The sequence below is a fragment of the Heloderma suspectum genome, chromosome 2 (assembly GCF_057233095.1).
Source record: "Heloderma suspectum isolate Gila_16-S chromosome 2, 16-S_ref, whole genome shotgun sequence".
Lineage (NCBI taxonomy): Eukaryota > Metazoa > Chordata > Lepidosauria > Squamata > Helodermatidae > Heloderma > Heloderma suspectum.
The window spans coordinates 295,952,487-295,979,144 of NC_139459.1; the positions used below are offsets into that span (position 1 = coordinate 295,952,487).

General features: G+C 40.3%; 1 protein-coding gene across 1 annotated transcript in view; it reads right to left on the reverse strand.

Moving 5' to 3' along the window:
• WNK2 (WNK lysine deficient protein kinase 2) overlaps positions 1-26,658 on the reverse strand; it is a 141,899-nt gene that overhangs the window by 18,986 nt on the left and 96,255 nt on the right. The window contains exons 11-21 of the mRNA XM_084839976.1: positions 25,453-25,644; positions 21,085-21,639; positions 17,155-17,460; positions 16,423-16,472; positions 13,707-13,872; positions 13,514-13,630; positions 12,261-12,428; positions 11,975-12,020; positions 9,881-9,997; positions 4,216-5,240; positions 1,727-1,799 (exon numbers count right to left, since the gene is read on the reverse strand). Coding sequence (XP_084696102.1) covers positions 1,727-1,799; positions 4,216-5,240; positions 9,881-9,997; positions 11,975-12,020; positions 12,261-12,428; positions 13,514-13,630; positions 13,707-13,872; positions 16,423-16,472; positions 17,155-17,460; positions 21,085-21,639; positions 25,453-25,644 — 2,815 coding nt within the window. The remainder of the gene's footprint in view (positions 1-1,726; positions 1,800-4,215; positions 5,241-9,880; positions 9,998-11,974; positions 12,021-12,260; positions 12,429-13,513; positions 13,631-13,706; positions 13,873-16,422; positions 16,473-17,154; positions 17,461-21,084; positions 21,640-25,452; positions 25,645-26,658) is intronic.

Consider the following 26,658-nt stretch of genomic DNA (forward strand, 5'->3'; position numbering starts at 1 on the left):
CCAATTGGCTTGGAATTATGGGAGTTGTAGTCCAACACATCTGGAGATTGCCAGGTTGGGGGAGAATAGTCCAAGAGTTTACCAGAAACTGCTCATACAATAGCAAATAAAATGTCTAAAATTTAACAGCTTGAAACCAGTACTTTAATTCTAATAGTACTTGCATCTTCCTTGCCACCTTTTAAAACACTGCTATAATTATTTGAAATAATAAATATTGGAGTATAGAACAATCTGTTTACTTTACAGATGGGGTTTTATATGTAGGAATTTGGCCTATCAAAAAAGTGAATCACTGAGGGGGAGAGGCATTTTTCCGCCAGAAAGCTGATGGCGTTGATTGTGTGACGGTTCTATCACAGAAAGATCTGGAGAGACATGGAGAAAACAACATTGGCTGTGGGAATTTCTGACTGTGGAAGCAGCACCATTACCGGCACTTTTAAATTCACCAGTGTTTGAATACTGAAGGAGCGCAATTGAATGTGAAATGGTCATCTGCAACTTGTTAGCAGTGGCTTAATGAAACTGGGCAGTTAAATGATGCTTTGGGGAAACTGCCTCTGAAGTTATTCTTCAGAATTAATCATTTTTTCAATATTTCAATATTTATAATTTATAATTATTATAATTATTTATAATTCAGATTGGGCATGGCATGATTGATAATAAAATACATTTAGTTACTATCAAGTAAAGAATAATATTTCCAGTTGCTTGAGATTTACCTAGGGAGGTAGTGGGCTCTCCCAGACTGGAGGCATTCAGGATGAGGCTGGACAGCCATCTGTCAGGGATGCTTTGACTTAAGAGTCCTGCACTGAGCAAGGGGTTGGACTCGACGGTCTTATAGGCCCCTTCCAACCCTACTATTCTATATGATTGTATGACTTTATACAGTGAAATACCCCCAGTATCTTGCAGAATGAGATTAAGTGGCACAAAAAAACCCTTTAAAAGACACATAATGACCTGCAAAAGCATCTAAAGTGAATTTTCATGAAAAATGATTAATTTGTTTTTTTATCGGTGGTGGTGGTGAGGTAAGCACCAAGTATATCTGGAAATTTGTAGCATGGAAATGTTAAAATCTGCTCAGCAAAATAATGTTCGAAATTCAGGGTGGGAAATTGTTTCCTTTCTCAGAATTAAGAATGCTGGCATTTCAGAGTTTTCCAGTTACAACCAGAATATGAAGTAATGGCCTGATCCAGACAATAGTTTATCCTGCCTTCCATTTATGTCTGATGGGGAGCAAGATCACACCTTCCCACCTCCTTCACTGGGTACACCTGAGTGTAACATTTGAATAAGTTGCATGTATGTAAAATCCAAAGAAATTTGGCCCAAAGCACACGGTTAAATTGATATCATCTTGTTCCCCAACTACTTGGAGGGTAAAGTATTGTCCATGCTGGGCTTACGTGTGCCATTGTTTTGTATCATATGTTAACATTTAGGTATATCATCATATATCCTTATATGTAAACAATAAGTTGTTACACATGAATAAAGGCAAGACATTCAAATAACTGCTGAAGTTGTCAGATTCTGCATTAGAAGCTATATTGCCAATTGCATGGTGCAACAACACATACTGTGATTCGTAGACCTCCTAATGATAACATCTAGAAAACCATCCACAATTAGTGCATATCAATATTAGTTGGTCCAAAGGATATCTATAAGGAAGAACAGACAATAAAGTTGTTTCACGGTTTGCTACCTGCTCTGCTTGTTGACCCATGGCTTATTTCTGAAGGCTGGATACTGGTACAAGTAACTTCTGATTTTCCCACCTTTAAATGAAAGGACCAAAATATAATTAACGAATCAAAGACCAAGTGGAAAGTTTTGATTTATATATGCAGAGCCTCTCAAACTTATTTTACATTTTATCTTTTAGAAAGTCTATCTTACATGGTAATTTGCATTTCTCCCTTTTCCAGACTCCATATTACTTTTTCTTAAATAGAAGTTGACAAGTCATCAAGTGGTTAAAGTCCTTTTAATAATATAAGCATTACATAAACAGCTACAGAACAGCTGGCCCAAACCATGGTGAAGACAATAACTGCGTTTGCATAACATGCGGAGGGAGCAATCCTATGGCTGCTAGACAGCGGCTAGACAGCCACATGATATGCCGTTTTCTGGGAACCAACCTCAGAGCCCACATTCCAAGGTCGGTTCCCAGAGAACTGACTTCCCCCCACTTCCGAGCTGCCTAAGAGGCAGCACAGAACAGGCCCATCCTCCGTGCTCACCAGAGAAGTGAGGAGCAGCCTGAAAGGGGCATGGCTGGGGGTGTTCCGGGGCGGGGAAAGCATAGCTGCCTGTATGACACATCCTATGTGTTATAACCCAGCCTCCTTCCCCACTCCGTGCTCCTGCAGCTAGACAGCCACAATCGGCTGTCTAGCCAAAAAAAACAGGGCAGGAGAACCAGGAGGGAATGATCCCGTCTGTGCTTCTCCTGCCCTGCTTTGGACAGGTGGTCACCTCTGAGTTCGGAGGCGGTCGCCTATCTTGATAGGCTTGCACTCTAAGCCACAATGGGTTGTTGTCTGAAAAAACCCATGGTGGGTTAGCATACCATGCGAACCTGGACCGGTTTCATCAGAGTGGGTTGTTTTTCCCAAACAACCCACCCTGATGACCCATGGTCTGTTGTAGGAGTTGTTTTACCCATGATGGGTTGGTGTGTCATCCGAACATGGACATGCCAGCCCATCATGCATAAAGGGCATTGGGCAGCAAGCTGCATGGTAAGAGAGGCAGAAACCCCTGCCGCACTTCCTGAGTGTGACCATGATCACTTTTCCCAATCATGCCCAAACCACTTTCCCCTTGCCAGTGGCAGCCCCGCCAACTGTGCCTAAGTGGCATATCAGCAGGGCACTCATGAGCACCCCCTTCATCCCCACCAATACCCCCATCGCAGCTCTGATCGCAATCATGGTCGTAACCCTTAAAAAAAATTTTCCCAGCCCTATTTCTGCAGAAAACCAGGGCTTGGGAAACTTTTCACTCTTCCCTGTACCTGGAGAATGTGTGCTTATGTCCGCCTATTTTTTTCCTTTTTTCCCCCTTCAGTTTACCGCTGTTGCACTCTTGCACAACAGCAGGTTAACAAAGAACACTGGCTTGCCTGTCTGGAGCAGTTGAGGACAGTCTGTATCTAGTCCCCTACACCCATTTTTCAGGGTGCCTGACACCAGTTCCTCTTCTCCATCAAGACTGCTGAAGCTGCTTCTGCTTTGACAGCTGCCAAACCAGAAGCAGCAAGAGCGATCTTCAGGGTTATGTGGGGTGACACCTAGTTTCATATAAAGCAGCAGGGAGGCTGGCATGGGTGGGCTACGTGGGGGACCCCTCTAAGGGTGTAGTCCACCCTTAAAAGCATGGTTACTCACTTGGTAAGTGGGTCGTTCTAACCATTCCATTTCAAATTACCTATTTCCCAATGCTATGCCCATGCTTTTAAGGGTGGACTACACCCTGGAGGGTGAAATCCAGTGTTACATAACCGGACTTCTGTTCGTGCAACAGGACTTTCCCTTCTCTGCAGTTTCCCATCCCATACCCAAATCTGCTCTGGAGGGTAAGATGCAGAAGATTTGCAGGGGTCTGCAGAGGGCAGAGGAAATTTAATCTACCAGTAGTGTCCATTCTGCTGGCAAAAGAATACCGTTGGATATAACCCTTTTTGTTTAAAATACGGCTTAATAGCATCAAGGTCCAGAAAGAAAAGGCCAATGGTAAAAACACATTAACATTTACATGATCAATTTTGATCAGAGGCACAATATTTCTTTCTCTGTTTAGAAGCTTTCAGTGGAGTGGGAGGTAAGATTCAGTTTTTAAAAAAGAAAAAGGAATTTATACATTTAGTACATAGCCCTCAGGTGGATTGAAAGACAATATGCCCTTCCTAAATGGCACCCCTGAGTTTGATCTGTAATGATCACAACTATAAGATGCATAATTTTCTTGTCCATGATGTTTGATATATCATATATATTATCTGTCTGAAAAGAATATGTTTAATTTGCACCAATAATTGAAAGTCATGTATTTGGCTTTGTGAAACAGAACACAAAGCATAACAATACAGTATGAATTTCCAGAAGTGTACCTTTGGCTCTTGGATTCTGAATTCTGATTTAAGAGGCCAACTAGCCAAGGCATTTTTAATACTTTTTTTTTACTTGCCAGATCAGGAATAGTTGTGCTTGGTACAGGTTGGTCTTCTGCCGCATGAACATCCATGCCAGTTCCAGGAACTTTCAAATCCAGCACAAGAGTAGGCAAAGGTTCCAAGTTAAATTCACCATCCCCCTGGTCTAAAGGTACAAAGCTGTCCGGTGTTGCTGTTGATGCAGAAGATGTTGGGACATACTCTTGGTAGAGCAGGTTGCGCAGTTTCTCATCCAGGCTTTTTATTGTGTTGTCAGCAAAATCAACTCTGGGTGGTCCTTCACCATCTGATTCTACAGCACAAGGCGGCTGAGGTGCACTCACGGCAAGACCAGTGGATGGAGTAGGCTGGGACTGAGTTGGCATGATGTGCGGCTGGGATGCAGCTACTGACAAGGGAGGAGGACTTGAAAGCTGAGGTGCTGCTAGAATCAGAGGGTCTGGGACAGCAGTCACAGGAAGTATCTGGCCTACAAAAGAATGCTGCATCTGGCTAGGCTGACTGTTGTCTGGCAAACTGTGTACTTGTGTTGGAGGCTGGTGTTCCAAAATAGTAGCATCAGAGACAACAGGGAGTGGGCAGACTTCTGCTGCCTGTACAGGAACAGGCTGAAGCAGTTTTGGAAGCCCAGTCGTGCTGTGTTCAACCTCTGCATCAGGGACACAAGCATTTCCATCTATTTGCTGTGGTGCCTGCAATGGGGGATTTAGAGGTTGCTGAGCCTCAACATGCTCGTCAAGTGAAGTTGCACTGTGGGCTGGAGTGTCAACAGGCTGTAGCAGAGGGCATGTACTTTCAGTAGCCTGTTCTACAGCATATGGAGCTGTTAGTGGGGGTGTTGCAATGGAGGTTTCTGGCTGAACCCGGGAAAGGGAGGTCAATGCGGGCTGAGCAGACACTTGTGTCAGGGGAGAAGGAGGAGGAGTTGCTCTTGGGCTCTCATAGGTGCTCCTTTGATTAGAAAGCTGCTGATAAGCTCTGTTTGCTTGTTTGTCTGTCACTGTAGAGCTCTGCTGCTGATCATCTGACTGCTCTAAATCTATAAATAACAACAAGAGAAAACACTGAATTCGGAGAATGATGCTTTCCTTTAGAAAATCTAGGCACCAACATATGAACCTCAAATAGCAATATGCAGCAGAAATATCTCAGCAGAAAGGTAAAACCCACTCTCCTCATGTTAATGCATTTTTTTTAAAGGTTGGGTCAGTATCCTGTGGTGTCATTCTGCAAACTCAAATAGTGCTAGTAGAGCTCTGCAGAATCTTTCCATTGTGCAAATGATTGTGCAATTTGCTTGCACAACCAGTTGCACAGCCACTGGTGCAAGTGTAATGTGCAACTGCTTGCCTAACCAGTTGTGCAAGCATAATGTACAACCAGTTGTTCAGTCATAAGTTTAGTTGGATTATCCTCTTGTACATAATTCAGAATTTAGTTTCTGCACATGGTAAGGTGGTTGGAACCAATGTCGCTCTGGTAGCATCCCATGGGCAGCTCCGTGGGAGCTTTCTCGAACAGCTTTTTAAAAAGTTGAAAAACCTTTTCATTCCCCCCGGAATTAAAAGGGGGCAAGGCAACATCTGGAAAACATCTTGGAGAAAAGTACCCCCCTCGAGATAGTGGGGGGGCTGGATTCCAGGATTATCTCTCCAGAGCTTTACCAATGCAAAAAGATGTACTGAGACTCCTATTCCATAGGAGAAAACAGGGCTGACATGTTCCATAATAATATATGCTTTAAGAAATATCAGCAACTTCTGAGGGATGATTTAAGAAATGTTAACAATATTTGAGAAAATCTGAGGACCTACAAGATCTGTTTGAAAGAAACATGACTGTGCCGAGGAGAAGAAAGGAGCTGGCATCAACTCCCCCTGCACCCCCTGTGTCAAAAGTTTCGAGAACAGATGATATAGGGGAATTATTTACTTTGATAAAGACTTTATCTTCACAATTTATGGAGCAAGCCAAAAGGTTGGATTTAATCCAAAATTCCATCACAGCCCTGCAAGAAGCTGTAGATTTAATTAATGCGTCAAGGCAAAAAATGGAGACAAAGACTAATGAGCTAGAAGACAGAGTGGCAAGAAATGAAACTACGACACAAATTTGTTTTAAAAATGCCTCTGATAGAATTTCTCAACTCAAAGGATCTCCTCGCCTTCACGAGGAGATCCAATGTACATATGATTGGGATTAAAAATCTGTCTAATGATGTAAAATTGCCTATTTTTGTGGATAAACTTTTGCATGAGATACTCCTTATCCCATCTGGTTATTTACTTGATATTGAGCAGGCATTTTGTGTGCCAAATGCTAAAGGGACTGATTACACAATCATAGTCCAATTTGCAAAAGTCTCCACAAAGAATTATATACTGCGTTTGGCAAGAGAGGGTGGAAGCCTTGCCTGGAAACAAGATAAAGTTACGTTATTTCCAGACTACATCAAAGAGGTGGCGAATAAAAGAAGGCAATTTATCAAAGCAAAAAATATGGCAAAACAAATGAATTGACAATACTACTTAAAATATTGTGCTATACTTTGTATTGTGTCTGAAGGTCAGATGAAAAAGTTTCTAAATCATGAAATGGCGGAGGCATGGCTGAATGTAAAAATGCATGAGATTGCTGTTACAACCCCATGAACTGGAATTTTTCAACAAGCTTTGTTAACTGTGTTTAGTCTACATGATTCAGGCTAGCTCAGAATGATTATACATATATTCGTTTATTCTCTTTCATCTTTTGTTTTTTCTTGCTTTTCTTTATATTTTCTATTTTAAAATAGATAATATATCTAGTATAAAATATATTACTGACTGTTGAAGGTTTATATTAAGTTTTATTATTATATAACACTATATTTATTATTATTATTATTATTGGCTTTGGGGAATGAATTGTGACCTGTTTCTTTGATATAAGATTGATGATATGATATTGAAATGTAAGGTTGTTTATTAAACTGTAAGACTGTTAAGGTTATAGATATAGTTTTTAAAAGAGAATGGCATCGGAGGCCAGGGAGTATTGGAGTTTAAACTTAATTCTTTAAATGGGAGGGAGAGGGAGAGGGAGAGGGAAAGAATCCTCTTTTTTCTTCACTCCCTTTCCTTCTCCCTTTTCCTTTTTTTTTTCTTTTTCCTTCTCTTTTTGTTATTGTGGTGTCCCCATCAGAATATTGTACTTTTGGGAAACCGTAGTATTGATCAGGTTGTTGGTAATTTTGGTATTGTTTATTTCATTTATAAAGATAAAATAAATAAAAATATATTTTTAAAAAATTTAGTTTCTGCTAACACAGTGTCATTTGTGCTTGCGGAATGACAGAGCTGGATACTGCCAATGTTTATAGTTTGCATGCTCAACCGAAATTTGAAATTAAAGAAGGCTAATCTCACCAACTGTGACAGCTCTAGTTAGCAATTTTTCTAATGCAAAATGTATTGCATTTTATCTGTTATTAGCAGTAATCAGGCACTGCCCCATTTCAACCAGCTGGAAAACTGTGATTAATAACAAGGTGTTACATGGGCCTTTCCCCTTCATGGATCACTGCCTTGTTGTGGTGAAGGGGCTTGCGTAACTCAGTGAAGCCATAAGCTATGCCGTGCAGGGCCACCCAAGACGGACAGGTCATGGCAGAGAGTCAAGTGGGCCTTAGGAAGCATTAGTAACAACAAAGCTAGTGGAGATGACAGTATTCCAGCTGAGATATTTAAAATCCTAAAAGATGATGCTGTTAAAGTGCTGCATTCAATATGCCAACAAATTTGGAAGACTCAACAATGGCCACAAGACTGGAAAAGGTCAGTTTACATTCCAATTCCAAAGAAGGGCAACGCCAAAGAGTGTTCAAACTACCGCACAATTGCGCTCATTTCACATGCCAGCAAGGTGATGCTCCAAATCCTACCAGCTAGGCTTCAGCAGTATGCGAACCGAGAACTACCGGAAGTACAAGCTGGGTTTCGAAGAGGCAGAGGAACTAGAGATCAAATCGCCAACGTTCGCTGGATCATGGAGAAAGCAAGAGAATTCCAGAAAAATGTCTATTTCTGCTTCATTGACTACACTAAAGCCTTTGATTGTGTGGATCACAACAAACTGTGGCAAATTCTTAAAGTGATGGGAGTACCAGACCACCTTCCCTGTCTCCTGAGAAACCTGTACGAGGGTCAAGAAGCAACAGTAAGAACCAGACATGGAACAACCGAGTGGTTCAAAATTGGGAAAGGAGTACGACAAGGCTGCATATTGTCACCCTGCTTATTTAACTTATATGCAGAGTACATCATGAGAAACGCCGGATTGGATGAATCACAGGTCGGAATTAAGATTGCCAGGAGAATTATCAACAGCCTCAGATATGCAGATGATACCACCCTAATGGCAGAAAGCGAAGAGAATCTCACCCTGTTGAGGGTGAAAGTGGAGAGTGCAAAAGCTGGTTTGAAACTCAACATTAAAAAAACTAAGATCATGGCATCTGGCCCCATCACTACCTGGCATATAGAAGGGGAAGAAATGGAAGCAGTGACATCACATTTTATGATTTTACTTCCTTGGGCTCCAAGATCACCGCAGACGGTGACTGTAGCCATGAAATTAAAAGACGCTTGCTCCTGGGGAGGAAAGCTATGGCAAACCTAGACAGCATAGTAAGAAGCAGAGACATCACCTTGCCGACAAAGGTCCGTCTAATCAAAGCTATGGTTTTCCCAGTAGTAATGTATGGCTGTGAGAGCTGGACTATAAGGAAGGCTGAGCGCCGAAAAATTGATGCTTTTGAACTGTGGTGCTGGAGAAGACTCTTACGAGTCCCCTGGACTGCAAGGAGGTCAAATCAGTCCATCCTAAAGGAAATCAACCCTGAGTGCTCATTGGAAGGACAGATACTGAAGCTGAAGCTCAAATATTTTGGCCACCTAATGCGACGAGAAAACACTCTGGAAAAGACCCTGATGCTGGGAAAGACTGAAGGCAAAAGGAGAAGGGGACGACAGAGGATGAGATGGCTAGATAGCATCACCGATGCAATGAATATGAACTTGAGCACACTCCGGGAGAAAGCGCAGGACAGGAAGGCCTGGCGTGCTATGGTCCATGGGGTCACGAAGAGTCGGACACGACTGAACGACTGAACAACAACAACATGGGCCTTTAAAATTCATTTATGTGAAAAGAACTTCAGTTGCTTCTGCACATGTAAAACAAAAAGGAATTAAGTTCAATGTCCATAAATGTGTACTCTTTGTAGCAAGGTTTGACACTAATTTAACTCTCACTAGTTCTCACAATGGTACTGCTTGCCCTTGGCTATTCCAGTCCTCCTGGGTAATGAATGATTGAAATAACTGCCTGTTCCTGGAAAGCTAATTGCTACTTTAAACCTACAGTTTAAATACACATATTTCTGGATGGCTTCTCCATGTTCCTGTTTCTGCATTTTTGGTTTTGGGCTGTCAGGTACTGGTGAGGAAATAAAAAATATATCTTGAACAACTGGAGATAGTATCTTGAACATGAGTATCTCTTTGGCTAGGTGCTTGTTTAAAATGGTTTCCTACTGTATCTTTTCCCTCCCTCCCTCTCATTTTCTTCCTTTCTTAAAAATAGTCTGAAAACCAGTTTAAAAAGGTGTAGAGTTAAAACTATAAAGCTCACAAATACCTGGGGCTTCAGCCTGTTTTGCACTTTGAGGAACAGGAGGAGAGAATTCTGGTACTTCGGCTGCTGGATTTTCTACAACAGGACAAATGATAAACCAACGTTTCCCTGTATGTAGAACTAATGAGAAAAGAAGAATTACGTCATTCAAAGTTTTTATACCAATAGCTGGCCAGAAGCTTCTTTAGTCAAACTAGACTTGCACTTAATAATAATAATAATAATAATAATAATAATAAAAGAATAATGATGCAGAACTACCACAGCTAAAGATGATACCGCCAGATGGTTAATGGAACTAATGAAGATTAAAACAATGGCTGGTCAGCTTATACAATGATAGCCCAATCCTATACATTTTTAACTAGCTTCTATTTGTAAATGTGGACAGTAACAAAAATAAAATAATTAGAATCTATACATAAAATACATAATATCTATAGCACAGACAATAAAATCAATGTTTACTCAGAAGCAAGTCCTATTGTGTGGAGTGGAGGTAACTCTCAGGTAATTATATACAGAATCATAATCTTAGAGAACAAAAGAATCAGAAGTAATCTTTGCAGGATGTTATGAGTTAGGGACAAATGCAAAGCTATGCACAGGCTTATCCAGGTTATGTTTCACATTTTATTTCCTGCCAAAGGTAATATATTACCAGAAAGCAATCTGCAGTGCCTACTCTGGGTAGTATCCTATTGTGCTCGTGCACTTGCAGGAGTGACAGCTTGTGCAACAGGGCTTTCGTACGTCTGAAAAATCTACCTCCCTGTGACATCTGAACCAGAAGAGGATGTGTAAGTCCTGGATCAGTGCCTAGACTCAGTAATAGGCTGGATGAGGGCCAATAAACTAAAGCTGAATCCTGGCAGGGCAGAAGATCTGTGGGTGAGTGGTTCCCGAGTCCGGGAGATAGACTCATTGCCTGATCTGGATAGACTGTGCTCCCTTTGAAAGATCAGGTTCTTAGTCTGGGGGTACGAACCTGTCACTGGAGGCCCATGTGGCCATGTTGGCTTGGAGTGCCTTCTACCAGCTTCAGCTGCTTTGCCAGCTATGACCTCTTCTGGGCAGGGATAGCCTGGCCTCAGTGGTGCAGGCACTAGTAACATCAAGACTGGATTACCACAATGCACTCTATGTGGGGCTGCCCTTACGTCTGGTCCAGAAGCTGGAGCTAGTGCCAAACGCAGCAGCTCAACTGTTGTCAGGAGCTGCTGCTTTTCAGCATGCAACTCCTTTCTTGAGGGAACTGCACTGGCTGCCTATTCACTGGTGGGCCAGGCTTAAGGTTTTGGTACTAGTGTATAAAGCTGAAACAACTTGGAACCAGGATACTTGAGAGAGTGCCTTCTCCCCTATCAACCTGCCCCGTCACTGAGGTCATCAGAGGGAATGCTCCTGGTAGTTTTGCATGGACCCAAGGCCCGGCTAGAGTACACCCGGAGAAGAGCCTTCAGTGGGACGCCCTGCCTCTGGAGGTCAGGCAGGTGCCAACACTGCGTTGTTTCTGGCGCGTCCTGAAAACCTCTTTATTCCAGGAAGCCTTCCTTGACAGACCAGCCACGATTTTTATCGGTATTCTATTTTTCAAAATAACACTTTTTAATATGCTATTTTATTTCTTTCATCTTTTATCATTTTATCTTTTATTGTTTACTGCCCCAGAATCTGTTTAGTTGTGGAGTGGTATATAAATGCTGTAAATAAATAAAATAAAGAAATAAAAAATAACCTGAAATAAGCAGAAAAGCTAGTTTCCAGAATGGGGCAGATCAGCATAACTCACAGAAGGGAGCTCATTTCCAACAATGAGCTCATTTTTAGAAATGTGAAAGTGAGTCAGGAAGAAAGATTACTTGAGCTGGTGAGAACAATCAGTCAGCTTTCATTTCCCCTACCTACTAGACTAGTAGTAGCTGAAAGACGTGTGACACTAAACAAACTTGAGCTTTTGTGGCACGTTCCATGCAATGACTATTGGCTGGGCTGATATCATCTTAAAATAGGCAATCATCATTAATATAGACTATGGACTGCTGTACAGTTTGTGATGACACATATATACATATATGTTCATAAAAACACTATTACCATTTTGTTGGTACACTGGCGTTCTTGCCTGGCATTGCCGATTCTCCTATTGAAAATGAAAAAAATACCATTAGTAACCTACGTTAGTAATCTTAGAAATTACTAGTAACCCATTAGTAATCTTCAAAAAATTTGTTATTTGAAATATTTGGTTAATGAAATCACCAACAGTATACTGCAGAAGTGATTAAATATTCCTTTCAGTGTTACCTCATTAGAGTAAGCTGTTAAAGATAATAAAGATGTGTTATTTAGAAACATATCATCCACTTTTTTTTAACAATACCTCATTGATGTCCAGCTTATACATATCTTGCTGAGGGCTTGCACCCTGATCAGAACTTCGTTCCCCTTCTGTATCTTCACTAAGCATATCTTCTGCTTTATCAATAATTTCTTTCAGTTGCTCAATAAATATCTCTTTCTCAGTAGGTAGTATAAATTCATTTTCTACCTATATGAATGCACAAAAATATTTTCAAAAACTGCACTCTCTCTAGTGTTTGGTCTGTAGTTCCGTCATGACATCAAGTAACTATACTGGCTATTTATCCCTATTTAAAGCAACATACGGTATGAAGAAGCTTTACATCTATAAAACAGAGTTTTCTCTGTTGTAACTTATGGCTTATAGACTTGAAATAAATTACTCTTTCCCTGCCAGATATTGTTAAATAAGGCTATGGAAATTACTCATTGTTATTACGGAACTGACCTATTGTGCAGTTAGAAGCAAAGTAATGCTTTCCTGCAAGTGAAGCCTTTTAGGGAATATGCACAAGCTACATGGTCTAGTTGATGTGTCATTAGGAACTTTAAACTTGCCCTGGTTTTGCTTGAGCCATAGAGAGGAGGAGCTATAGCTCAGTGGGAGAGCCCATGCTTTGTATGCAGAAGGTCCTATATTCAATCCCCAGCACCTCCAGGTAGGGCTAGGAAAGACTCCTGCTTGAAACTCTAGAGAGCTTCTGCCAGTTAGTGTCAACAATACTGGGCTAGATGGATCAATGGTCTACTTTGATATAAGGTAGATTCCTGTACTATAGGAGATATCATATGGAACTTTTCTTGGCCAAATCAATAGCAATATTACAGCACAAGACTATTCATGTCTACCCAGAAGTAAGTCCCACTGAAGTAAATGGACTTTCCTCCCAGGTAACTGTACACAGGATCCCAGCATTAGTCACCTCATGACCTTTTGGAACTACATGTATACAACAACAGCTTGTTACTAGCAAGTATAAAGATCAGCGTTGTTCCTTTCCTTCCATTTGGCACAACTGCTCCACAGAGAACAAAGAGAAAACAGCAGTAGTAGAGATAATACCCTCTCTAGCACTATCACTCTGTACACAGACCTCTGGCACATTCAGAAATGGAATGCTGAAGAGAAATCAGCCTGCACCTCAATAGCACACTTCTTCAGGATCAGAAATATTTTTCTTTATCTGTACTAGGATGACTGTAGTTTCTATTCAGTTTATGAAACTACAGTTTCAGTGATTTCTAAAAGTCTCAAGCCAAGAAAGATCTTACCATGTAAGTAGCAATTTCTTCTGGAGCATCACCATCTAAATCAAACTTAAATGTAACCATTTTGTGATTGTGTGTTTCTAGCTGACATTCCACCATCTTATCCCCTGTGTTGCATACCTATAAAAGGAACCAATAATTATTTCCAGCACTTTCAGATATTTAAGTAAATCCTGAACAAAGATACCTAACTTACATTTAAAATTGTCAGTTTGGGTCTGTTGGATTTTTCCTGACGTGAACGAGTACGTGTTGATTTTTTATGTTTCTTTGAAGGTTTTCCTTCTTGTTTTCCACTTCCACTTGTCCCTTCAAAGCTGTCACTCATCTCTTTACCAGAAGCAACATCAGGACTCATATAACTTTGCAATAAGGAGTGAAAAAGACACAAGAATTGAGAGAAGACAAAATAATATGAACATACAGCCCTGTTTTAAAAGCATTTCCTCAAAACCAGCACAAATTCATTAGAATATGCCTTTCTGCATGAGATCAAAGGTTCACCTTGTCCAGCATTCTGTTTCTAGTGGTGCCAACCATATAACTTGCAATTTTAAATAGTTATTTTTAACTATCATGTTCATTGACAGATCTAATCACCATCAATTTGTCTAAATTTAGCATTTCCTTTTATTGGTTCAGAACCTACTCAGAAGCAGTTCCAGAGAATGATTCAGAATTCTAGTTTTTCAGAAAACAGAGAATAATTTCTCTCTATTCAGTATTTCCACACTACTCTTCATACACCTAGAATCATAGAATTACAGAGTTGGGAGTCATCTAGTCCATCCCCTGTTCACTGCAGGATCTACAATGCAGGATGCAATTACAGCATCCTTGACAAATGGCCATCCAGCCTCTGCTTTATACCTCCAGCAAATGAGAGAACCCACCACTTCCTGAGGAAGTCTGTTCCCCTGTTGAACAGCTCTTACCATTAGAAGCTTCTCCTAAAGTTTAGCTGAAACCAACTTCCCTGCAGTTTCCACTATTGGTTCAAGTCCTCCCTGTGGAGTAACAGACAATAAGTCTGCTCCATCTTCTGTGTCACAGCACTTCAGCTATTTATGTCATTATGGTCTTTGTATAACAACACATTCACTAGTAAGGACAGAACTTTGCCCAATTTAAATATATTGTTTAAAAACTATTAATGTGAAAAAAAATCCACTACTGGTAAATTGAATGTGGTAAAATATTCAGAAATTATAGAATACAGTACAAGACGTTGTGATGTCTTAAGGTAAATCTCCATTTCTCTTCCAGTGAAAAGTATTTTTTTACCTCAGAATGACAAGGATTTCATTTTGTTGGTGACCATCATTCAGGAAATGTGTGCAACAAGTACAGAATGTGAAGGCCAGTGACAGTGGGGTGAGTTGTGGTAAGTGGGTATTCCATGCAGCTGATGGGAAGGGACTAGAGATGTACTAGAATTTCCATTCTGTTGACAAATCATGCGAACATGTCCTGTTTGCAATCTTGAACGTGAAGCACACAGGAGTTCTTTTACTGGAGAAATGTTCGCAAATCCCTCAATTTGCGATTGTGTTCAATAAATGTGATTTTTTTTAAAAAATGTGAACTGTGAAAACTGTATTTAAAAAAAGCATGTTCATGCTTTAGTCAATGGGAGGAAAGTGCACATTTGAAAAATGCACACAGAAATGTGCATTTTCCCAGTTCAAAATGCACACTTTTCCCATTCGAATAAGCCAAAAAAAAAACAGGTAAAAATGAAAAAGAAAGCAAACTGAAATGAATTTTGGAATGATTTTCAGATAGTTTAGGTAGATAATTTAGGTGAGTTTGAAAATCCCCAGTTCTTCCATCCCTAGAAGGAACTACATATCCTTACCAGGGTGTGTTATGTGATGAAAACTGATGATAGGCCCCTTCCAACCCTGCTATTCTATGATTCTATGAAGTTTGAGAACCCTCCTCTCCCTTGGCGGAGGCATAGGGAAGCACAGTGTATAACTGGTGGTTTACATTTGGCTCGAAGGTTGCAAGTTCATGAAACGTGCTCAAATCACAGCACAAAACATTCTCTAAGGTAACAGACACCACACAAACAAGTTATTATTTCCTTCTAATATTTATTATATATCTAACCATACCCAATTAATTGCTTTTTCTTTGCTTTCATTTTTTGATCGTCCACACTAATTAGATAATATCCTCATTTTCTTCTCTTTGCTGTACACCAAAGGAAACATTATGGGCAGATTAGCAAGAACAGAAGATTTGGGGGCACTGGAGCATTTTTTTTTAAAAAAAATTCTGATAAAAAGATCAATAATGGAAGTCAAGCTCTTCAAGAGACAGTTTGGCCACTATTACTGATCTTGCCTGCAGGGTACAGCCACAGGGGAGTGATGGGCATATTCTATATCACACTTTTGGTTTACACAGGGCAATTGCTAGGGCAAAGACCACGGAAGCTCATGCCTTTGTGAAGGAACAAAGGTGTGTGGCACCTTAGAGTTGGTCTCTAAGGTGCCACACGCACACACACTTTTTTGTTTTCATAGCACAGACCAAGACGACTCCCCCTTTTGAATCTGTAGCTGATGGCTAGTGTTTGCCTGTGCCTGGCAAGACCCTAGGGAGGTGGTGGGCTCTCCCACACTGGAGGCATTCAAGAGGAGGCTGGACAGCCATCTGTCAGGGATGCTCTGACTTGGATTCCTGCATTGAGCAGGGGGTTGGACTCAACGGTCTTGTAGACCCCTTCCAACCCTACTATTCTATGATTCTATGACATATAATTGCTATCCCATGTGAACTGAATGCACTCTCTAGAAAGTGCTTCAAATCCTCTGTGCTTTGTAGGAATTTTGTGTAGACATAGAAATAGCCCTTAGGATTGGAGGTTTGTATGGCACTGCACTAAAAAATGGTAAGGATACCTTTCGCAGCTCTGTGACAGTGACTGCTGCTTCTCCAGTATTGCATGCTCCTACAATGGAAAGAGGAAATAATTATTTAAGCAGTGACAAGTCACAAAATTGTTATCTGTGCACAAAAGAATTACAACATTTTGCACATACCATAAACACAATCCATCCACAGTCGAGCATTTGTACTTCCCATTGATTTCAATAGTTGAGAAATAAACATGGTCAACTTTGTGCCAGGAGCTCAAACTGCCTTTTGGAGCAGACTTTCCATAACGAAAAGCTAGGCATATTGCCTCTCAAGCTATTGTCCCAGTTGAGAAGTGCTGTGTGCTGGAACTGGCACTGGAGCTAGAACAGTCAACTGGTAATACGCAAGGTGGCAAGTTTTAACCAAAGACTAACAAAACCTCAGTCTTTAAAAAGCAGGTGCTTGGGTATTATTACTGTTATATGATTGTAGGGGAAAACTGAATGAAGAAGTTGAACAATAGATTATGGAAAGGAAGGCACTCTGAAGGCTGTAGGAAGAAATATGAAGAATGAAAATTCTGAATGATTCCAAAGGCTTTGCATTAAATGTTAATGTGATAGAAGGGATGAGGATCATAAACGATTCACAGGATGTGAATTAGTTTTAGGAGATGCTACCCAAGGGATCAAGAAAATTGTTTTCCAACCATATCAGTGAACTTGCTCATACTTAACAGCACCAAGGATTCATTAGTAAGAAATACATGCTACCTCTTGAGAAGATTCTGTAGCCAACGGGACAACTGGGCATGGGATTTGAGTCTGCTGGCCTAGAGGCTGGTGATTATCTGGCTGAGATTGCAGATAATCAGTAGATTGCAGAGGCAGACCATGATCTATAGACATTGCTGCATTAGCTGTAGCAAGGATGCTTTGTGAAAGACCTTCTGGTCCAATGCAGGGAGGCAATGCTTCAGGCTGTAACTGCAATGGTGGTGATATAACTGCAGAAGGCTGCACTGGCAATGCAGGCATCTGGGTTCCAATATCCACAGTATATTGAGGGTGTCCCATAATCTGTTTTAACACAGTAGACACCTGTTATTAGGATCAATTCTGTTTAGGATATTAATCTCTCATATAACTAAGCCCACATTATTAAACAATAATTGCATTATTAAAAAGTAAATTCTTTGTTAACAAAAATCCTTTCGTTACACTGCAATGAACCCATATTTAAATGCTCTTTGTTTTTAGGAAGAAGGAAGGAAGGAAGGAAGGAAGGAAGGAAGGAAGGAAGGAAGGAAGGCAGGCCCATTCAGACAAACAATGGTGTTATGGGTATATGAAATGCTAGCATATGAAAATTGGTCACCATGACCAGTTGTTCATGCACAATAATTCACCACTAGGATCAGAAAATATTCACCACATCACTGCAAATAGCCAAGATGTATGCTGTGGTATAAATTACCAGTTCTATATAGCAGGTTCCTGCACATGCATGGTTTATAGTGTGGAACACCTGCTATGAGCCAAGACACATAACTATTTTACCTCTTATCTAAATTTCAGTTTGGGTAAAATCTTTCTTGCCATTTGTCACAACTTATGCCAAGGAAGAGAGCTTACACTAGGGATGTCTGTCTTAAAGAGCTAAATGTAGTTGAATTTCAAACCATCACAACACCACTCATTTTTTCTATGAATTGAGGCTAAGAAGAATTAGATCAAGTCAAAATGTGTACATGCTGGATATAGGCTTTTAATTTAAAAAATAAAAATAAAACTGGATTTATTCATTACAATAAATAAAATAAAGATAGATATCACATTTTCACACATTGCTCACACTATGTCTCCTTGCATATTGTGCCATATGGATTTGGGTTTATTTAAAAAATGATATCCATTTGATATATCCACTTTAAATGTTTTAGGAAGAACGCAGGAACCCAATGCCCACCTCCTTCACAAATACTATGTGTGGAATATGTGGTGGTCTGTTGTGCAGCTTCAGATAAAATGGATTCTTCAAGTTATAAAGCATGGCTCTGCCAGTGCCAGTTTGTTAGTAATTTTGTAAACATGAGGTTTTTGGTACTGATTCCAATAATTTTGCTGTGAAAATGATATGCTTAGCCTATACACAACTGGAACCTACCTAACTACTGAACCAAACACATCAAAAATGTTTCTGTTTAAGGGAAACCACTGACATGAGTATTTTAAGACTGGGTTGAAACTTTCTGTAGTGTTCTACACCAAACAACCTATAGGATTACATATTTATGAAAATGATATTCTCCATAACAGCACAAAGCAAGAGCATGTCATAATGCAGATTTTTTTTCCTTGGTCCAAAACGCTAGAATTGCTGAATCAAGCTTTACCTGAAGGGGAAGCTGAAGCAGGGATGGGATATAGAAGACAGACAGATAAAGAAGGCAGCAGCAGCAAAGGAAAGCACAGAAGACAAAGAGAATCACTTTTAGTACAATTCATGTGCCATATAATTGATGTTTGTGTGTGTTTTATATATATCATGTGTGTATGTATGTACGTATATGTTGTGTTTTACCTATGACACCAAAACAGAAAAAGTAGGCAGCATTTTGTCTTTCACTGTGCAAAATAATTTTAAAATAATGTTTAAATATTAAACAATTTTAAGCTACGTTTTCAAGACTAAATAATTGCCACTGCTGGGATACAATTTGGTGAAAATAAAAAAGGTACAATTCCTTGCAGGGACAGCAGGACAGCACAATACAGCAGTTGTTTCACAATTTCCATCTACTAGGGAAAGAGGAGGAGGATCTATATTTTTGATCAAGTAATTTCTAAGGTTATTTTTAAATCATAAGACAGCAACTAGAAGCAGCCATCCATATAAGTGGAACAGAGGCATGCTGGGATCCCTTATTTTTCCATCTTTCCCTGGGAAAACATAAAAGGCCAATATATGTTTTTAAATATCTTATGTCAAGGCTTTTTATAATATATCACAGGTCTCTTTTGGTAACAAATCATGAACCTGAGTCAAAACTGATAATGGTGTACCAGTATATGATATTTCACATGCTTAGGGTGCTACAAGGCCTCAGGCAACTACTTTGGAAGCCAATGGAAATAATGTCATTGGTTCAATGGAAGATAGGCTGGGACAAAGATGATCGTAAGTCACAAACAATATTTATGTACCAAATATATGGCTGAAGACAGAAATTTAGATACAGTAAAGTTGGAGGTATAGAGCAACAGACTGAGATGGAATGTTATAAATTTTAAGAAGTGGATGATATGATAAAATGCAATGACTTCTTATAAAAATTCCCAGTTTTAGCAAGCCATTCTTAAACAGGCTTCATACTTACTTTAAACTCCTTTCTGTTCAAATCACGCTTCTGTATATTGTATTATTTATTTATATTCTATTATCAAGGTTTAAAATTAGGAACTCCTACCCTTCTTCATTTGTAAACACTAACATTTACTGAATGTCATATGTTGTACTTCAACCACTCTAAAATCTTCAGCTGTAACAATGAATAATATATTTGTTACTATTATATAAATATCCTCTAAACAATATTTCTGAAACTGTTCCCCAGTATGGATCTCCCTTCACTGAAGAAAAGTCTATTTTTAAAGCAACCATCATACACAGAGGGAGCAATCTATGGCCACTAGTCAGCGGCTAGACGGCCATAGGATACATGGTTTTCCAGGAATCAACCTTGGAGCCCGCACTCCAAGGTCTTCCCCCCTTCTATGCTGCCTCGCAGGCAGCATGGAACAGCCCCAAGCTCTGCGCTTGGAAGAGGAGTGCGGAGCGGCCAAAATGGGGCATTCCGGGGTGGGGAAGTTGGAAATGCCAGTATGACACATACTATGTGTTGTCTAGCAACCTCCTCCTCCGCTCCACTTTCCTGTGGCTAGACAGCCAAAATCGGCTGTCTAGCAGCAAATGCAGGGCAGGAGAAGCGTGGAGGAAACGATCCTCTCCATGCTTCTCCTGCCCTGCATTGGACAGGTGGCCATCTCCGAGTTCGGAGGTGGCCGCCTATCCCAATAGGATTGCGCCCTAGCAGTGCAATCCTATGCATGTCAACTTGGAAATAATCCCACGTAAGTGTTATAGGATTGCAGTCTAAAAGCCTGGTGTGTTTACGCATAATTATAAATGATTTAGGGTGCAATCCTATGCATGTTTAGACAGAAAAGGGCTTTTTCTGTCTAGACATGCAAAAGACTGTGCCCTTAATTATATTAACAAATTATCTTGATATTACACTCTGTATACAATAACATATTGGAAGCCACTACACTGTATCACCTCCTTATTTATTTTGTAATTGCAAATGCAAGGTTTTTTTCGCTGTTGGGAGGGAATGGTAGCATCTCCTGGGACAGGACTTAGCAGTTGTAGCACTTAACATGTGCTCATAAACTATCATTTCCCGTTCAAACTGCCACTGCACTGCAATATTTGACTTTTCATTGTCCTAAGTTTTTTTTAGTTAAAAACCCATTTTCCAGGTCTTAGTGCTCTGGTCCTACCACCATACCATCATTACTAAAAAACTAAAACAAAACTAAAACAAGAAAAAAAAAGTCTCCAAATTTGTTTTTATAATGGAACAAACTACAGAACCCTATGTTCTAGTACCAAGAAAAGTCCAATGTCAAACAGATTACCTGATTACCAGCCCCAGATGCAGACATAGTCTGTTCTGAAGGATGAATTATGCTTGGTTGAAGTGACTGAGGAAGTGGAGGCAGCTGCTGCTGCTGCTGCTGTTGTGAAACTGCTTGCATGTTCTGAGTGTGATGGGGAGAGGAAAAAACTTCATTCTGAATTATCTGCTGGAGGGTAGCCTGGTACATTTGCTGCTGGGAGAGCTGGGCTACTGCATGATGTGTTGGTAAAGCTGACACTCCCGGTGGAGCCACAGCAAGTAAGGGTATTGGAGCAGCCGGCATATTTGGCACAATTGTTTGGCAGGGCAAGACCAAGGAAGCCACGGTACTATGAGGAAGGCTCACCGCTTGCATGGGTAGGGCAGGGGGATGTGATGTCAGGGGCAGAGCGGGGTTCACAGGGAAGCTTGGTAAAATCACAGCTGGAGGAAAATATTGAGAAGGAGCAGGTAGGGGGGGCACATTTGCAGTAGATATATCAGACAGGTTTGGAGAATGGCTGTCAAGCCCTGCCAGAGGAGTAACTGCAGGAATGACAGGAAACTGAGGAATCTGAAAAAAATATAATATTACGTGAATTGCAAGAGCGTTCCCGGATGGCACTGTTACCTCATTTGCCTTACTAATACAAGTATGACAAATAGTAACTTCCATCCAGTTTCATGGGTCTTTATATAAAGCGCGAGCAACATTGTTCTAGAACAAATACAGGAGAAGAATCCAAAGCAACTGTATGCTAGTCTGAGCAGTCCAAAACCGTTGCAAAGGAAATGTACTAATCATGCATCAATCTATTAATAATCACTCCATATGTGCACCTGCATTGGGGACATTTTAGGCAGATGTGTACACATCCACAAATACAAAGTATAGGTAATGCCCTGATTTGTGGGCTTTTCACTGTATACATGAAGCTCCTGTTTGAGCAGGCTTCCCCATTCACTTCACTGGAGTTCTATGCCCATGCAGACCTACTCTCTGAATCCAGGTGAAAGGAGACATGCCCACCCATGCACAAGTATTCTGCCAGTATTGAAGCTGCTGTGCATGCAAGTTGCTGCAAATTCAGGGCAAACCGTTTTTTTGGTGCATGCAGCTTAGTATTTTCCATAAATTCAATGAATGCAGTATTTCTCAAACTGGAAGCATGGATGATTTTCCACATTGAATTGAGTTATAAATGGTAAAATTCAGCATTTTCCACAGCGTGGATTGAGAGCCCACTAGAATCACTAATAGGAAGAGGGCGTGGAAAGTTCCCAAATGTACTCAGGCTAGAGATGATGTGGTGTGGGGAGAGGAGGAATGTAAAGGAAGGGTAGTGGGAGAGAACTCCACAATCTGTGTGGATGGAAGCAATGCAAGGAATATAAGAAGAGGCTGACAAGGATATCCAATGATATGCAGGATGGGAAGGGCATGTTAGATCTAATATCTTTATAAACAGTTCCATAAAGTTTGAGAAACACTTAACTAATTTAATAATATTTCATTACTTGAATATATGCCATTCAAGATACTATATGCTATACATTTGTAGAAACTGGGTGATAAACCTTATGCATACAATTAATCCTACTCATTACAAGAATACAAGCAGATACCCATATCAGTGTCCTGCATTAAACAACTTTTAAAAAAACCCTCATTTAATGCACATACTTATGCATCACATGGTAGTTTTTGCTGAAGATATTAGTCCTACTCATTATAGGCATGCAAACTCACATGCATATGAGTTTTCAGCATTAAACAACTTTAATTTTTGTAGAGTCCTACTTTCTCATTTAATGCATACATTTAAATATTATTACACAATACATTATCTTAAAGAAACCGGGATACATTAAAAACAAAACAAAACAGGGCTCTTTCTCTCTCTCTCTCTCGCTCTAACTATACTATACAATAGATTAGCACAAAGATAACGATTGCCCTTTGTCTTAACACTTACTAAGCGACAAATGATTGCTTCTAGGCAAATAACCTCTTCTAATCCTATATTCACATCTATGTTGAATGCTTCAGGCTTTACAACAAACACTGCTTGTCAAAGATCTTATTTCATTCGGCACCTGTCAGATCTGGAGCTTGTTACTGCCCATGTCCTTCCAACCAATTTTTTCCACCTCAGTCTCCCAACAGCCAATCACTGCAGCTAAGCTAAGTACCAGAACTCTGAAAGTGAGCAGTGTCAATGAAACATACAAAGTCTCTGAGATTTTATGTTTTATCTGGGGAGGCCTCAGTTGCTAAGAAGAGAACTTAGCTGGATGGGAACACAGAGATTAAGATACAAGCAACTCAACTGCTGAAAAAGAGCAAGGTGAACCTCTGTAAGTGGGCAAAAGTTACAAACAGCCAGGAGGAGACAGAGGAATCTGCTGGGGCACAGAAGAAGGCAGGAGGAAAACAACAGAAAAGCAGGACAAAAAGGAGGAGACAATTTTGTCTTCAGCAAAGAACAAAATAATTTTTCACACGCTACCTCCCAATTTTGGGCTAATACAATTTGGGAGGGAGAAGAAATCCTCTTGTAGTGTTTTTTTGTTCAGACATGTCTGAACAACGTATTTTATGCCTCCTATTTTGTGACCGCTGTTGCCTATTAACCAAAGCAATGTTTTTATTTATTTTTAATTCCTGGAATCCTAAGTTTAAGTTGATATGGGCTATATGAGCAAGTGAAATTTCCTGTGCTTATGCAAACTATTAGATTCCAAAACTCAGGGAATCCAAATGTAAATGGATCTCTGAAAATCTTTGTCTGATGCATTCATCCCCCTCATTGTGTACTGCATTATTCCTTTTTCTGGGCATTATTTTTCTTCTTTTAGGTTGACAAAAATGATGAGTGGCTTGCTGCTGGCACTGCCACTCCTACTAACATCTAAATTTTAACCATCACTGTCCATGTACACTAGTACAGATACACTGGTATATTGTTTGTGGTGGACTGGGATCATAAAAAAACTTGTGTGCATATATACACATGTATGTGAATGCGCAATACACAAAGTGTTTCCATCTGCACATGAGAGAAGTTGATTTCCCATTCCAATAGCAGCCACAACTTGTGCCTCACCGAATGCCATTCCAGAGAGTCTCCTAACCTTGGGCTGGCTTTTCAGGCAATGCAGGCAACTATGATAGGAAATGGGAAGCTGTAAAGCTTTCAAGCATGCGCAATAAGTTGTCCACAATCTATCTGATCTCAGCTATTGTTCTTATCTAGAATATTTCCTTAATGGCCAATATATGTTTTAAAATATATTTTAAAAGCTCTGCATTTTATTTCTCTGCATGATGGACAGATTATGACTTTTCAATCCCTTTTTTTCCTTGAGTTTTCTCTTACTTTCATCACTTGCTTCATCATTTCTTATTCTTATTCTAGTACTCTGGTGATTACTTCCTTCAGCAATAGCAGAAACATGGATTATTTTAATTGTAGTTGAAGTGTTCTTAAATGAACTACATGTGCAGGTAGAGAAAGCATCTTTGCTCTTTTTCTGACTATACCAAGTGATGAGGTAAACTTTTAAAGAGGAAGTGGATGCTCACTTACCTTAAAAGCATTTTTATAACTTATTGATCCTAAAAAATTGTGCAGGTTTATTTGTCTATGACACCAGATTTATATTTTTTCCCAATATCTCTTCAGTGCATTTCTGAAGAGGTGTATTACTTGTTATGCCTGCTTATTTTCTTGGTGCAGCAAGTTTTAGTTTTGAGCATTTACAGTGCAATCCTATACATGTCTTCTCAGAAGTAAGCCCTACTGAGTTCACTTGGTCTTACTCCCTGGAAAGTGTGTTGCAGTCTTACTGTAATAACATGTTACCTTGTTAAGGAGCATTTCCCTTATCAAACAAACTGGAGTTCCAGCTCTCCTGGACTGGGCTCATGTCAAAACGGGTAGTATAAACTAAAGAAGGTCCTCCTGGCCTTTGAACCAGCCTTTAGTTCTAATACAAGGTTCATATTTAAAATTAAAACCTAACCTTTTAACTTGATTTTCCTGTCTTAATATGATTTTTTTTAAGAGAGAGAGAAAACTTTCATCAACTTGCCCTGCTTTATAAGTCATATATTTTGCATATAATTATCTCTTTTCCCTTTTCCCCTTTGCATCAACATCTAGAACATAAGCCTTCAGGCAGTGATGTGAAGTCCTTGATTTATTTTAAGCATGATACTAATAAATAATAATGCATTTCTAGAGTCACAACAAAATGCAAATGCACAGAAGCCATATGATAATTGCAAAGCCTGCCATACCAACTATTAGCTGTGAAGCTTCTGCCATCATGAATTACCTGTAACAAAATGAAAAAGCTTCGTTGAAGTCTGTGGTCAACTTACCTGGCCAGGTGGAACATGTGGAAGTTGCTGCATAGGAGGAATCTGTAGAGGTGCCAGTGGTATATTGGTACCTGCCACCTGAGAACTGGGAGTTTGATACTGGGGTAATAGCTGAGGTGCAGGCTGCTGCACTGAACAAATCGGCTGGTTGGAGAGAACTTGCTGTAGAGGAGCTGGAGATGGGATGGATTGCTGGTAGAAGAAAAAGAAATGCACTTAAGATCCTAAAGTGTCCTGGGTATGCAGGTGGGGGAAGACAAGGGGCTGACTTATTTGTCATAGGCGCTATCTAATAAGACAGCATAGATGGCAAGAACAGTCAAAATTCAGTCATTTTAAAGCATGTAGTCTCTAGCCATGAGGAAGAGGAATTCCTATCACCCTGCACAAGTATGATAAGGAACGGACAGTCTGCAGTGGAGATCTGGCTCTGTTTGGGGAGGCTCTTACTGTGATGAGCACATTATACCCTGATTTTCCATGGTTCTAAATCACATAGAGGGCCTACAAAGATAGATAAAGCTCTCCACAGCAGTCACCCTCTACATGTGGACAAAAACTATGATGGGGGGGTGTAATGTGCTCATCCATGCTCCCCGTCCTCACATATAGAGACTACATGCTTTAAAACATCATAGTAGGACCGGAAGTCACAGGAAAATATGTATTTTTCAGGTACTAGTTAAGGTGTTATGAAAGCTTGCCAAACTGTCTTGATCTGAGATCGTGGCAAGAGACAAAAAGAAAAAGGACAAAAAAGAATGAGGGGGGAAAAGAATAAGTACAGCATGGGCAATGCCAGCTCTACATACCACCTACATTACCTAAAAAGCTATCCTCTGCACACATTCTGAGCCCCATCTTAGTGGTCTGGTTTGGATGATATAATAAGCCAAGAAGATAGGAACAAGCCTTTTGCCCATGAATACAGTTCTGTTGTCAGATCACACAGAGCTTCATCACAATTCCCCATGGATTCCTTTTCCTACCTGGGTCCCCACCTGTGCTCATCTTAGAGCAGTGGTCTCCAAAGTGGGGTGCACATTGGGGTGCATGAGCCACCTGATAATTGAGCAGCCTCCTGCTGCCCAATGAGCTGCCATTGTGTGCAGTGATGATGGTGGCAGATGCAGCAGGATGGGAAGGGAGCTGAGAGGGAAGCTCCATGGCATTATTGTCTTGGCTCCAGTCCTATCCTGCCTCTGC